The sequence below is a fragment of the Miniopterus natalensis genome, chromosome 5 (assembly GCF_054644295.1).
Source record: "Miniopterus natalensis isolate mMinNat1 chromosome 5, mMinNat1.hap1, whole genome shotgun sequence".
Lineage (NCBI taxonomy): Eukaryota > Metazoa > Chordata > Mammalia > Chiroptera > Miniopteridae > Miniopterus > Miniopterus natalensis.
The window spans coordinates 14,244,201-14,257,594 of record NC_142085.1 but is presented as its reverse complement, the minus strand read 5'-3'; the positions used below and the strand labels follow the sequence as shown (position 1 = coordinate 14,257,594).

At 45.9% G+C, this 13,394-nt stretch overlaps 1 protein-coding gene across 1 annotated transcript; it reads left to right on the top strand.

The window, feature by feature from the left end:
• Window positions 1–2,011: 2,011 nt before the first annotated feature.
• LOC107536869 (triggering receptor expressed on myeloid cells 1) lies at window positions 2,012–11,382 on the top strand. The gene is made up of 4 exons (XM_087817115.1): window positions 2,012–2,060; window positions 4,347–4,703; window positions 5,938–6,127; window positions 11,199–11,382. Exons 1-4 carry the CDS (start codon window positions 2,012–2,014, stop codon window positions 11,302–11,304), a joined length of 702 nt encoding a protein of 233 aa, XP_087673241.1. The 3' UTR covers window positions 11,305–11,382.
• Window positions 11,383–13,394: the final 2,012 nt, after the last annotated feature.

The window sequence follows — 13,394 nt, the reverse complement described above, 5'->3', positions numbered from 1 at the left end:
AGGAATCAAACCCATGACCTTTCCATGTAAGGGACAATGCTCCAACCAACTGAGCCACATCAGCCAGGATGCTAGTGTTCTTTTTATATTCCGGATACTAGATCCTTATCAGATATATGATTTGCAAATATTTTTTGTTGTTTCGCTTTCATCATGGTATAATTTTGCAGCACAAAGTTTTTTATTTTGATGAAGTCCAATTTATCTATTTTTTTCTTTGGTGGCTTGTGCTTTAGGTATCATATCTAACAAACCATTGCCCAATCCAATATCATAAAGATGTACTCTTTGGTGGGACTGCAAATTGGTGCAGCCACTATGGGGAACAGTATGGAAGTTCCTCAGAAAAAATTAAAAATAGCACTACGATATGACCCAGTAATCACACTTCTGGTTATTTACCCCCCAAAATCCAAAATACTAATTTGAGAAGATATATGCATTTCTATGTCCACTGCAGCATTATTTATAATAGCCAAGATATGGAAGCAACCCAAGTGCCCATCTATAGATGATTAGATATATATATATATATACAATGGAATATGACTCAGCCATAAAAAGAATGAAATCTTATCATTTTCAACAACATGGGTGGACCTGGAGGGTATTATGTTAAGTGAAATAAGTCAGGCAGAGAAAGACAAATGCCGTATGATTTCAGTTATATGTGGAATATAAAAAACCAAAATAAATGAACAAGCAGAGTAGAAATAGAGTCATAGATACAAAGAACATTTTAACTGTTGCCAGATGGGAGGGGGTTTGGGGTAAAATTGGCATACATCATAATATTAGTTTTAGATGTACAACATCATGATTAAATATTTGTATATATTGTGAAATGATCATGATAAATCTAGTTACAGAATTTTTTGTTGTGTTGAGAACTTTCAAGATCTACTCTCTTTAGTAACTCAAACATGCAATACAATATTGCTACCTATAGTCGTCTCTCTGTACTGAAAGTTTAAAAAATATATACATTTATCCTTATTTATGTCCCATTGTTCCATGTTATACTTCAAGAACATCTCTTCCTTCTGGATTATTTGTAGGTTGGATTTCTATGACTTGTCCTCCAATATACTTCTGAGGTCTTCAAAATGCCTTTATGCATTTTACATTTGGAGTATTTCTGACGTGAATCTTCTCTGTTATTGATCTGATTTTTCACACAGTCAAATCTGCCTTTTATTGCTTCTAGTGTGGAACCTGCTGCTTTTTTTCCCTTTTTTTCCCCCCCCCATCACTGTCCTGTCCTATAGCACCTTGTTTCCTTTCTTTCTTTAAAAAAAAAAAAAACTAGTCTATTCTTGTTTGATGGTGGCCATGTCCTCTCAAATTGTTTCTGGGGTTTCCTACACCAGGGCCATGTCTGGTACAGAATGCTGAGGGCAAATGCAGGGTGACCGCCATCCTGCTGATGAGGAGGGGGTGGGCCTCATGTCAGAAAGAGCCAAGGGAAACGGTGGGGGTAAGTAGGGACAGGATATAGGCATAACATGTGTGTTAGGTACCTTACTGAGCACTTTCCAAATGGACCTCCTTTAGCACTCACAAAACCCTAAAAGTAGGTATTATTATTCCAACCCATCCCTCCATGTGCCTGGCACTCTTACCTATGCTGAACTAGATGGGAATGGAGAGTGGGCTCAGGAGAGCAAAGTGGCCCTCTAGTCCACCGATAATATGAATACCTTACTTTTGTTTACACAAAAATATTATTCTCATTACAATTTTGGGAGATTGGTTCAAAACCCCCAGAGAATAGGAAGCTGGGGTTTGGATAAGCTTAGTTGGGGCTCGAGCCCTGTCTCTGGATCCTTGCATTGTCTTTGACGTCTTAGGCCAGGGCGATGATCGGTGATGAAAACCACAACAGATGCGGAAACTCCCAGAAGTGGCATCATATCCTGTTGCACAACTTTCTGGAGCCACTAGGCCGGAGTGTCACCCTGTAGCTGTCCCAAGAGCCACGGTGGCAGTTGGAGTGGGTGCCCATGAAAGGATGAACAAGGCCGGGATCTGGGGACTGCTGTGGATGGCCTGCATCTTAGGTAAGGCAAGGAAGGCGGTAAGCAGGCGAGGCCTTTGCCCAGGAGCCAGGGAGGTCCCACCGTGAGAAGGATTCTCCTTTTCTTTGGAAGCTCCAGGAGATTTGACCCCCCAAGACAGAGCCAACCAATAGTTATGCCAGGCTGGCTCTGTCTACGCCAACTTAGCAGAGTCAGGGCTGATAACCCAGGTGGGCAGGTGGGGTTTGGTCCTCATGGGCCAGTGCATTTGCTTGCGTCTTATTCATGTTTTTCAAAAGGAGAACCGGGAGAAGGTGGAGGGTTGAGGGTTGTGCACTTGTGTCCTGTGGGGGTAGGATCGGGGTTAGCTAAAAGCTCCTTCTAGTTTTTGTGACCAGGGAACAGATTCACTAGGCACCATTCCCACTTGGGCTGGGACTGCACTAATCCCAAGCAGACAGCTTCTGTGGGCCATGTAGCTCAGAGGTTTAGGGCTGACTCTAGAGCCAGACTATCTGGGCTTGAGTTCTGACTCTACCACTTTCTATTGCAGGATCTAGGGCAAGCCACTCAATAATCTCTGCTTCGTTAGATAGCCTGTGCCTTGATTTCCTTACTCTCAAATAGGAATCATAGCGGTATCAATCTTATAAGTTATGAAGATTAAAGGGAAAAGTTATGAAACTTAAATGAGATAGTATTTCAAACACGTAGCAATAAATGTATTTTTTTTTAGTCTTTTTTTCTAGCCTAGTATAAGGAATTTCTTGAACTGGTGGGAGAAATGGCACACAGAGAGCATTAGTGTTGATTTCTGACTGTCTCCGTTCACAGTGGACAGTCAAGTTTGTAAGCCATCTCAGTCTCCTGGGACTTTTACTATTTTAGTCCACTGGGGCCGATCTAACAAAATACTACAGACTGTGTGGCTTATGAACAACAGGCATTCATTTCTCATGGTTCTGGAAGCTGGAAGTCCAAGGTCAGGGTGCCAGTGTGGTTAGGGTCTGGCGAAAGCTCTCTTCCAGGCTGCCGACTGCCGACTTCTTACTGTGCCTTCACATGGTGGAAGGGGAGCTCTCTGGAGCCTCTTTCACAGGGGCACTAATCCTGGTCATCAGGGAAAAGCCCTCCTAACCTGATCCTCTCCCACAGGCCCCACGTCCTAACACCATCACATGGGGGATCAGGATTTCAAAGTATGAATTATGGGTAAAGTAAAGTTACGCAGACTTTCAGCTTATAGCATCCACCTTGCCCAGGGAATTGGCAAACAAATTTATCTATAACATTAATTAAGAGAAATATAGCAATGAAGTTTCATATCCCACTGACCTATCAACTCCAGCGAGAAAGAGCATTCTTCTTAGTAGCCACGGCAGTCTCAGGGAGAATTGTAACTGGCCCAGCCCCAGTCATGTGCCGGTTCCTAAACCAATTACAGCTCCAGGGTGATGGGGCTCTTTGACTGGCTAAGCCTGTGTCGTGTGTCTGCCTTTGAGAATGTGGGCAGCTCCATGAGTAAAGGCACCTAGGACCCGTCCCTGAGATAGAGATGCCCTGCTACCCATGGAAGGTACAGAGGAATAGCAGAGTCAGATATCTACGTCCCCTATGTCCTCAAGACAGTTTCCTCACCGTTTTTCCAATAGTTTCTTGAACTGATCTATTTCTCCTGACTTAGAGGAAGTTCCTTCAGCTGTTCGAAGGAGTCGCTCTCTGTTGGTATTGTGTCTGCACACCCACTCTTTTTTTTTTTTTTTTTTAATATATCTTTATTGATCTCAGAGAGAGGAAAGGAGAGGGGGAGAGAGAGAGATAGGAACATCAATGATGAGAGAGTCATTAATCGGCTGCAACCCGCAACCCGGGCATGTGCCCTGACAGGGAATCGAACCCTGATGGCCTGGATCCTAGGTCGATGCTCAACCACCGAGCCAGGCCCGGCCGGGCTGCACACCCACTCTTCACTCTGTATGTCTTTCTCTACAGTCTTTCCTTCCCATCATGCCCCCATCATGGATGGTCTTAGCACAGGCCCCATGTTCTCTCTCTGACTAGATACTTTCTTCCTCTCAAAAACAATCATTTATAGAAGATGGTTTGCAAGAACCATACGCAGTCCAGCTCTTGTAGTTAACAAACAAAAGCTACTCACAGTGAAAAGCCCCAGGTGCTGGCTCTCAGTGCAAGTTGCCTCTTTGCTGGAGGCCGTAAGGATCTTGTCTGAAAAGTGAGTGGTTGAACAAGAAGTAGTTCCTCTGTCTTTTTTTCCAAAGAGAGGAAAGATGTTCCTTACAGAGCCTGACTTTAATTCCCTGCTTACAGAAATCCAAGGTGCGCCTAAGTCAGAGGAGGAAGAGTTTACCCTAACGGAGGGGCAGACCCTGGAGGTGACGTGTCCCTTCAATGTCATGAAGTACAAGAACAGCCGGAAGGCGTGGCAGAGAGTGAGTGATGGAGGGGAGCTTCTGACACTGGCAATGACAGAGGGTGGCTCAGAGATGACCAAAGTAGACCAGACAGGAAAGTACCACCTGGAGGAAATCCCCCTTGACGGCGTACTGAAAGTCCGAGTGACTGACCTGCAAGTGGAGGACTCAGGATTATATCAGTGTGTGATCTTCCAGCCTCCCAAAGACCCCTTCATATTGCACTATCCTATCCGCCTGGTGGTGACAAAGGGTGAGTGACCTGTGGCTGGGAGGTAGAGTGGGGAGATCCAGGCTGGGTGGTGGCATGAACAGAGCTGTGACCCAGGATTTCCAGCATTGTGTCTTTCTCCCAGAAGCTCCATGTCTGTCATTTGAGGTCACTGAGAGGCATTTGGTCCAACAATGAGAACTTGTTTGGGGTGCTCTTATAGGAAGAGGGGTACAGTGAAAGGTGAGTGGTAGACTTGGGATAACTTAGTTTCATTCTTCAGGTCTCCATGTAGAAGTCATTTCTTTAGGAAGCCTCTGGGATCATCTGCTTTCCCCTCCCAAAGATGCATTTGACGGCCCTCCTATGTGTTTACAAAGCAGTGCTTCTTAGACCTTGCTGTGAGCACAGATCACCTGGGGATCTTATTTCAAATACAGACTGATTCAACAGGTCTAGGGTGGGACCTAGATTCTGCATTTCTGATCTGCTCAGAGATGATGCCGATGCTGTGGTCCATGGCTCCCATTTGGGTAGCATGGCTCCAGAGCTCACTTTGTACCCCTCTCATGGACAACACTATCTCACTGGGTGGTAGTGGCCAGTTCACTCTATCTGTCTCCCCTGTGCATCTCTGAGCACTTTGAGGGAAGACTCTGTGCCTTGCTCAGGTCTGTATCCCCAACAATTAATATAGTGTGATTAATGTAGCGCAGGGCACACAGTAGGCCAGCAGTAGATGTTGACCTGATGAATTAAGGAAGACAGAGGAAAAAGAGACAAGTTCAAGTTCCTAGCATCTGAGGAATCCTAAGCCTAAAGAAGATGGGTAATGTATGCAATATATTAATACAAGATGACTTCTGAAGCAATATGCCGCAGGCATAGGTGAGTGCAAGGCAGAGTGAATGGTGAAAGCTAGAGTATCCAAGGAATACTCTTGAAGAGGGTGGGGGCATATGGACTGGTGCAGGATAGCAGGGAAGTGCATTTCCAATGACACGAGCAGAAAATCCCTTCCTCTCTCTCTTCTTCCCTTCCTTCTTTCCTTTTTTCCTGTCTCTGACCCAGGTTGACCCCACACATTTAAAAAAAATCTTAGCAAAGGAAAACCTGTTGTCATGAATGTCCAAGTTCATTTCCTTCCTCATCTCCACTTACCCTACCACCCATCCACCCGTCCACCCATCCATCCATCCATCCATCCATCCATCCATCCATCCATCCATCCATCCATCCATCCATCCATCCATCCATCCGATGTGTCTTCTTGCAGATCCTCCCTCAGACATTAATTCTACCCAGAGAGTGTCTCAGATTTCCACCCTTCCTCCTACTACCACCAAGGCCCAGGGCAAGCTTCGTACCAGCCCCAGGACTGTGACTCAACTTCTACCCATGTCAACTGCCAGTCTCTCCTCTCCTGGCATCGGAGTCAACCCCACGCCTGGGACGAATGTCAGCAGGTATGATTTCCAGGTCTCTGGTGGGAAGGCCCCTGGTTTGGACACCTAGCCCTTTGATTTCCAGTCCATGTGCTGAGAGGATGTCTGGAGAGAGGGATGGGGGAGGGTGGAGCACAGGGGCGGACTCAAGTCACCTGTCTGGTTAAACTTCCCAGGGGAGGAGGGAGGTGGTGCTAGAGTGAGGAGGAGGCTCTGGTGAGGCTGCCACCCTCCCCAGTTCACCCTCACTTTCCTTGAATGCCAGAAGACGGAGGGGAATCATATCTTTGCTGAATTCCAATGTTTATTCATGTTTATACATATTTTAACACAGTAGTAATTCTCAACATTTTCATTATTGTTTCTGTGCTAAAACTCTTCTTTGATGTTGCTACCTATTGTTTGTAATTATAATTTCAACGCATGCATACTTTTGTATCAATGGAGAAACCATAACTTACATAATCGTTTCTCTGTTTTTAGATGTAGAGGTTGTTTCCTTTTTTTATAGTATTAACTCTGAGATGGACATATTTTTGCAGATGTCTTTTTCTTATTTTAATTTAATTTAATTTTTTATTTTATTTTATATCTTTATTGATTTCAGAAAGAGGAAGGGAGAGGGAGAGAGAGAGACAGAGACATCAATGGTGAGAGAGTCGTCATTGATCGACTGCCTCCTGCACGCCCCCAACTGGGGATCGAGCCCTCAACCCGGGCATATGTCCTGACAGGGAATCGAACTGCGATCTCCTGGATCATAGGTTGATGCTCAACCCCTGAGCCATGCCCAGCCGGGCATTCTTTTAAATCATTTATTGAAACAAAATTCCTGTTAAGAGAATTGGAATATTTATGTCGCTCTTCATACATCTTGCCCAATGCTCCTCTAAAGATTGGGGACAATTTGCAGTGTGATCCATAAGGCATAAGTGAAGCAGGGTCACTGCAGGTTGGCCTCCAAGGATTTAGTAATTCTAAAACATTCCTGCCCAAACAGATGTGAACTGGTAATTTCTTGTTGCTGTGGATGATGGGCTCCGTCTGGGTAGAGGCAGTGCCTTTTCCCCTTATATTGTTTCACTGGCACCAGCCTAAGTGCCTGGTACATAATAGGTGCTCATTAAATCTTATGAACTCAATAAAATAAATGAACTAGTGAGAGTCAACCTTTTTCTTTTAAAATATTTTTATTGATTTTTAGAGCAAGAGGAAGGGAGAGGGAAAGAGAAACATCAGTGTTAGGGTGGTACATAGAGAGGCTGCCTCCTACACACCGCCTACCAGGGATCAAGCTGACAACCTGGTCACAAGCCCTGACTGGGGATTGAACCAGTGACCTTTAGGTGCACTGAACGACGCCCAACCAACCCTGGCCAGGGCCAACATTTTTCTTTATTCACAACTTTTAATTTCCAGTATGTCAGTGAGAGTGCATAACCTTTGCCCACTTTCGACACCTAGTTTCTGGTGATTCAGGACAGTTTCAAAGACTGAGGGTGGACGTCAGCACAAAAGTGCCATTTCCCAACTTTCATGGCTATTATGTCATCTGTTGCTTTGTTAGTTTGTACATTTGGTTTTCAGTTTTGTGTAGGCAAATGCCGATTCTAAAATCACTGCTTTTTTAAAAAAATTTATCATTATTGTTGAAAGTATTACAGGTGTCCCATTCCCTCCCTCCCATTGACTGCCTCCACCTCGCTCCCACCCCCTCCCCAGACCTTCACCCCATTATTATTGTCTGTGTCCATGGGTTATGCATATATGCCTATAACTTCTTTGGTTAATCTCTTCCCACCCTCCACCCCCCTTCCCTCTTCCCTCTAAGATATGACTGTTTCATGCTTCAGTGTCTCTGGATCTATTTAGTTTGTCAGGTTCTTTTGTTCATTAGCTTCTTCTTAAAGAAGACCCTTCAACATCTCCTGTAGTACTGGTTTGGCGGTGATGAACTCCCTTAGCTCTTTCTTATCTGGGAAGCTCTTTATCTGACCTTCAATTCTAAATGATAGCTTTGCTGGGTAGACTAATCTTGGTTGTAGGTTCTTGCTTTTCATCACTTTGAATATTTCTTGCCACTCCCTTCTGGCCTGCGAGGTTTCTGTTGAGAAATCAGCTGACAGTCGCATGGATGCTCCCTTGTAGGTAACTAACTGTTCTTCTCTTGCTGCTTTTAAGATTCCCTCTTTGTCTTTAACCTTTGGCATTTTAATTATGATGTGTCTTGCTGTGGCCTCTTTGGGTTCCTCTTGTTTGGGACTTTCTGTGCTTCCTGGACTTGTAAGTCTATTTCTTTCCCCAGGTAGAGGAAGTTTTCTGTAATTATTTTTTCTAATAGGTTTTCAATTTCTTGCTCTCTTTCTTCTTCTGGCACCTCAATAATATGAATGTTGGGCCTCTTGAAGTTGTCCCAGAGGCTCCTTATACTATCTTCATATTTCTGGATTCTTTTTTCTTTTTGCTCTTCTGGTTGAATGTTTTTTGTTTGCTTATGTTCCAAATTGCTGATTTGATTCTCAGCATCCTCTATACTACTGTTGATTCCCTGTAAATTATTCTTTATTTCAGTTCGTGTAGCCTTCATTTCTGATTGGTACTTTATTATGTCATTGATGATTTCACTAGTTTCCTTAATAGTCTTACTAAGACCCTTGAGCATCCTTATAACCATTATTCTGAACTCTATATCTGTTAGCTTGCTTGGTTCTATTTCATTTAGTTCCTTTTCTGGAGATTTCTTCTGTTCTTTCCTTTGTGACATGTTTCTTTGCGTCCACATTTTGGCTGCTCCCAGGTGTTTGCTTCTATGTATTAGGTAGAGCTGCTATGTCTCCTGGGATTTGTAGAGTGGCTTTGTGTAGTAGGTGTCCTGTAGGGTCCAGTGGCTCAGCCTCCCCAGTCACCTGAGCTGGGCTTTCTAGGTGCTCCCCTGTGTGGGCTGTGTGCACTGTCCTGTTGTAGTTGAGCCTTGGTTGCTGTTGGCATCACTGGGAAGAATTGGACCCCCGACCAATAAACTGTGAGGACCAGATGCAACTACAGCCAAAGAGCTGCTGTGCTGGAGACACTCCTATGGAACAGGATTTACTTCAGTGGAGCTTTGGTGCTCACCAAGTGCACCCCTTGAGTGGATGTAGTAGGGTTGTAATCCAGCGTGGTAGAGTCTGACCACCAGGCACACTGTCTCTGGGGCCTCCTGGGAGGTGCAAAGTCAGCCTCTGCCTGTGCCTTGCCCAGGGCCACCCAGCATGTGCTACACAGCAAACTGTAGTTGGCTGCTACTTTGCTGCCTTTGGAGGTGTCCAGGAGAGGCCAAGCTATGAGCCAATGCAGGCTGCCACTAGTGCCAAGCCTGGGGGCACTTATCAAGCCATATGGGGCATGCTGCTGCTTGTTTGAGAGATTTTAGGAAAGCCCTATGCATAAGGCTCGAGAGGCCACTTGCACAGAAAAGCCACTGGAAATGGCCTGGATGAACTTGCAGGTAGGGAGGGGCAGGGCCTCCAGGAATCACTGGGGTGGGGCCGAAGGTGTGAGTCAGTTGCTGGAGATTCAAATATGGTGCCTGCCTGCCGGTTTTGGGGGTGGGGAGGGCTCCCCAAAGGGCACTGGCCTCTGCCAGCTCTTCTGCCTGGGAGAAAGCTGCCCCTCCACCTCTCGCCCCAATTTCAGGCAGCTTAGTTCCTCCCCAAGTGTCCCAGGTTCCTTTCAAGCTGCCGCCTGGCTCTGGGGCTCAGAGGGAGCACGTCTGAGTCTGTGCGTGGGCCCTTTGAGAGGAAAGCCTGGGGCTCCTGCACCTTCTGGGACCCTCAGCAACAGTCCCCACTGGTTCTTATAGCCCGAAGCTGTGGGGACTTCTCTTCCCGGCCCTGGAGTCCTGAGCGGGGGGCCTGATGTGGGGCTGGGACCCCTGTTCCTCTGGGAAACCTCCGCCGCCGAGGTGTCCCTTCTGGGTTTAAACTGTGGCACTGGGTGTGGGCCCTGGGCTGCATCTCTCTGGGATTCAGCCCCTGTCCTCCAGAGTCTCTGCCCCTCCTACCGGTCTGGATGCTTCTTCAGTTCCCTGGTTGTAGGGCTTCTGTTCAGCCAGATATCAGGAGGTTCTGAGTGATGGTGGTTCTGTATTTTAGCTGTAATTTTGATGTGGTTGCGGGAGGTGGTGGGGACTGTGGTTATCTGTGCCTCCAGCTTGTTGTCTCTACTCCACTGCTTTGTTTTATTCCTTACTTGTGCTTGATTCTATTTCCTGGTGACTTTTCTATTATTTAAAATTTTTAATTTAAAATTTTAGTCTATCTTTGGGAAGGGGAAGTATTTTCTATATGGTATAAATTGTAGAAAAGGTGACTTTTTCTTCATATTGCAATCCGGGCACCACAAAGCTATTTAGTAAACAATCCTTGCCTTTCTACTGGGCTGCCAATTGCTCTCCTTAAATGCTAAATTCTTACATAGCATTTGATCTGTCTTTGGATTTCAATTTGTTTCACTGCTACCTTTTCTCTTTTTGTCCCGTATCTTATCACGCAGGCTACTTGTGCAATAACCTGTTTTCATATCTACTGAGTCTAGACAGGCCAAGTGTCCTCACTCATTTCTAATCCTTTCTATGCTATCTACTGACATTTACCCAGCACATTTAGCATCATTTTTGCCAAAAATTTATAAAAATTCATGATGGGATTTTGACAAGGATTGGATTCTTCTCTGTTGATAGAGGAGGATCTGAGGCCAAAGAGGTGAGGGACCTTTCCCCCAAGTAGGGCATGATGCTGAGAATAGGAACTACGTTTCCTGGCTCTGGGACCTCTTTCTCTCTAGTCATCACAGTGGAGGAAGAGGAGCTTACCCAACCTGTCCTTTCTCCTCGCCGCCTCTCCTGGCCCTATGTTCTCTACTAAATCTATTTCTAATCAGCAGTTTTAGGCAATGGGACAAACTAAATGCACAGGGCCAGTCAGTATGGGGAAAGGCTCTGGAAGGACCTACGCAGATAAAATAAGTGGTGTGAAGAGCTTTCGTAGAGTAGAACTCAAGTATGAGGGAGTGTCATTGCCAACAGCATCATTAAATCTTCTCTCTCCCCCAGGATTTCTCTGATCACCATCATCACTATCGTGGTGTGTGGAATCCTCAGTAAGAGCCTGGTCTTCACTGTCCTGTTGGTTGTCACACAGAGGTCATTTGGACCCTAGACTCATGAACCCACAAGAATGCCTTGTGACTTCCATCCCGGTCCATCTGGCAGTTGTGCCAGAAGAAGAGTGTGAAAGGGGTGGAAGTAGGGGGCACAGTGACTGAGCTGAATCTGTAACACAGGTTATTTCTAAGGCTCAGGATCCCACCTTCCTGGCCCTGTCGACTCTCTTCATTTCACTAACAGCCGTGGATGTGTGCCTTACCTCATCAGAGGAGAAGATACAGCCCCTGACATGCCCTGGGCCTCTTAGCAGCCCAGGGTTTGCATTAAATAAAGACAGAGTCCAATGCTTTCCACTATCGATCACTGTCTTGGGGAAGGGGGTCATGAGGTATAGAGGGGACAGCTGCTAAATCTGCCTTGGTCCTTGCCCTGGACCACTGCACTGTGCCCTCACCTGGACAGAACTGCACCACAGAACCATCCTGCTGTCCCAGCCACGGGGGTCTTCCTTTCTTCTAGAATCAGATGCTTGGGTTCCTCCCTTCATCTGTGGCCCTTTCCAGCACTTCCAGAAGAGGGGGTTGAAAACCATGGAAGGAGGAGAAGACATGATGCCATGTGGAGAATTCCATATTTGGGAAAGAGAAACCAAGTTAACCAGAAGGCAGCATCCTGGGACAACACTGGGAGGATGAGACAGGCATCAAAGGACAGGGCTAATAGAGAATATCACTTGTCTATTGTGTGCATCATCACTGGATCCCCAGAACAACCCTGGGAAGGCAGAGCAGTGTGTGACTAGAATGAGGCCACATGGATAGTAAGCCACCACTTGCTGGCAGGAACAAAAACCAAAGTGTTCCTTTACTGAAGACTAAGCCCATATAGAAGAGACTAGCCGGGAGTTCTTCCTATGACGCCTCTAAATGTCTCTTTTCCTTGTATCACACAAGGGGCAGGGATGGTGGGGTGATGAAATCTCACCATTTAGGCTTCCGGAGGCTCTCCCCTATGTGCACTCCCAGTTCCCCGCTCTGCCTTCCTTTTCCTCTCTTGGTCTGCCCCTCTGAGTCCCCTTCAGCCATAATCACCCATTCAATAGGTGTCCAGGCCCACTTGTGTCTCGCAAAATCCAACAGATTTAAATCAGGACTTCCTAACTTCCTACCTCTTTTGGCTCTAAAGGGGAAGGGTCCCCCAAAGGTGGATAAAAAATGATGGGTCCTTCTATTCCAATTCAGCAATGACCAAAGCCAATTTCAAACACACCTTCCGACACACAGTCCAGCTTGTATTAGGAAAACATATTCCTACAATCGGCATGACTTTTCCCCCACTGCTGTGAAAAAAGGTACCTGAGCGCTGAGGTACAGTCTCACCCCACCCTGCCCTGATCCCACTGCCATCATACAAGAACTTCCTTATTAACCTGAAAACAGCTGCTCTGTCTGAAGCTTCCAGGAGGATGGCATTGACCCCAGAAAGATTCTCTCTGATCCCCCAAGTTTGAGTCCATCAGAATATGTGCGAAGGGAATTCATGTCTTCTGAGAAGCACTTCTTCCAGCGACTGTTCGTCTCAGTACATCTATTTTCCTGCCTAGGAGAGCTGAGCAGCTCAGAGGCAGTAACCACAGGGCGTGCAGTGTTTGTTTTCTGAGGTTGCTGGTCTGGGATCTGCAGTTTAGCAGGTCCAATGCTGTTTTCTGTTCACGAATTTGACAAAAAAAGGCCAGGGCAAGGAGGTGCCATTGTTAAGATACCTAGGAGATGCAGAACACTTTAGGGCAGCATTTCTCAAACTCTAGTCCTTAGACCTCCTGCATCAGAGTCTCCTGGAACATTTGTTTAAAATGTAGATTCCAGGGGCCCCTCTGTACCCACTGAATCACAGCATGTGGCTCTCTCTTGGTGGTTCTCAAGCTTGTTTGGGAGATAGAGTTCCAAGAAGTCATCATGGTCCTTACCAAACACTAAGACAACTCCTAGTAGAGGTAACCAACTGAGTGAGTTATTGTGCTTGTGTATTTAACTTAATTATAGATTAAGTAGTGTTTCGGTCCAATGTATTAAACTTGCCTGAGGAACTGTGTACACTAAATTGGAAGACAAATGGTTGTGCTGGGTGCTCTCCCGTTTGCAC

Coding starts and splice junctions, on each gene's coding strand:
- LOC107536869 (XM_087817115.1), top strand. CDS start 2,012: ATGAACAAGGCCGGGATCTGGGGACTGCTGTGGATGGCCTGCATCTTA. Junction 2,061..4,346: donor GTGGATGGCCTGCATCTTAG/GTAAGGCAAGGA, acceptor CCCTGCTTACAG/AAATCCAAGGTGCGCCTAAG. Junction 6,128..11,198: donor CCTGGGACGAATGTCAGCAG/GTATGATTTCCA, acceptor TCTCTCCCCCAG/GATTTCTCTGATCACCATCA.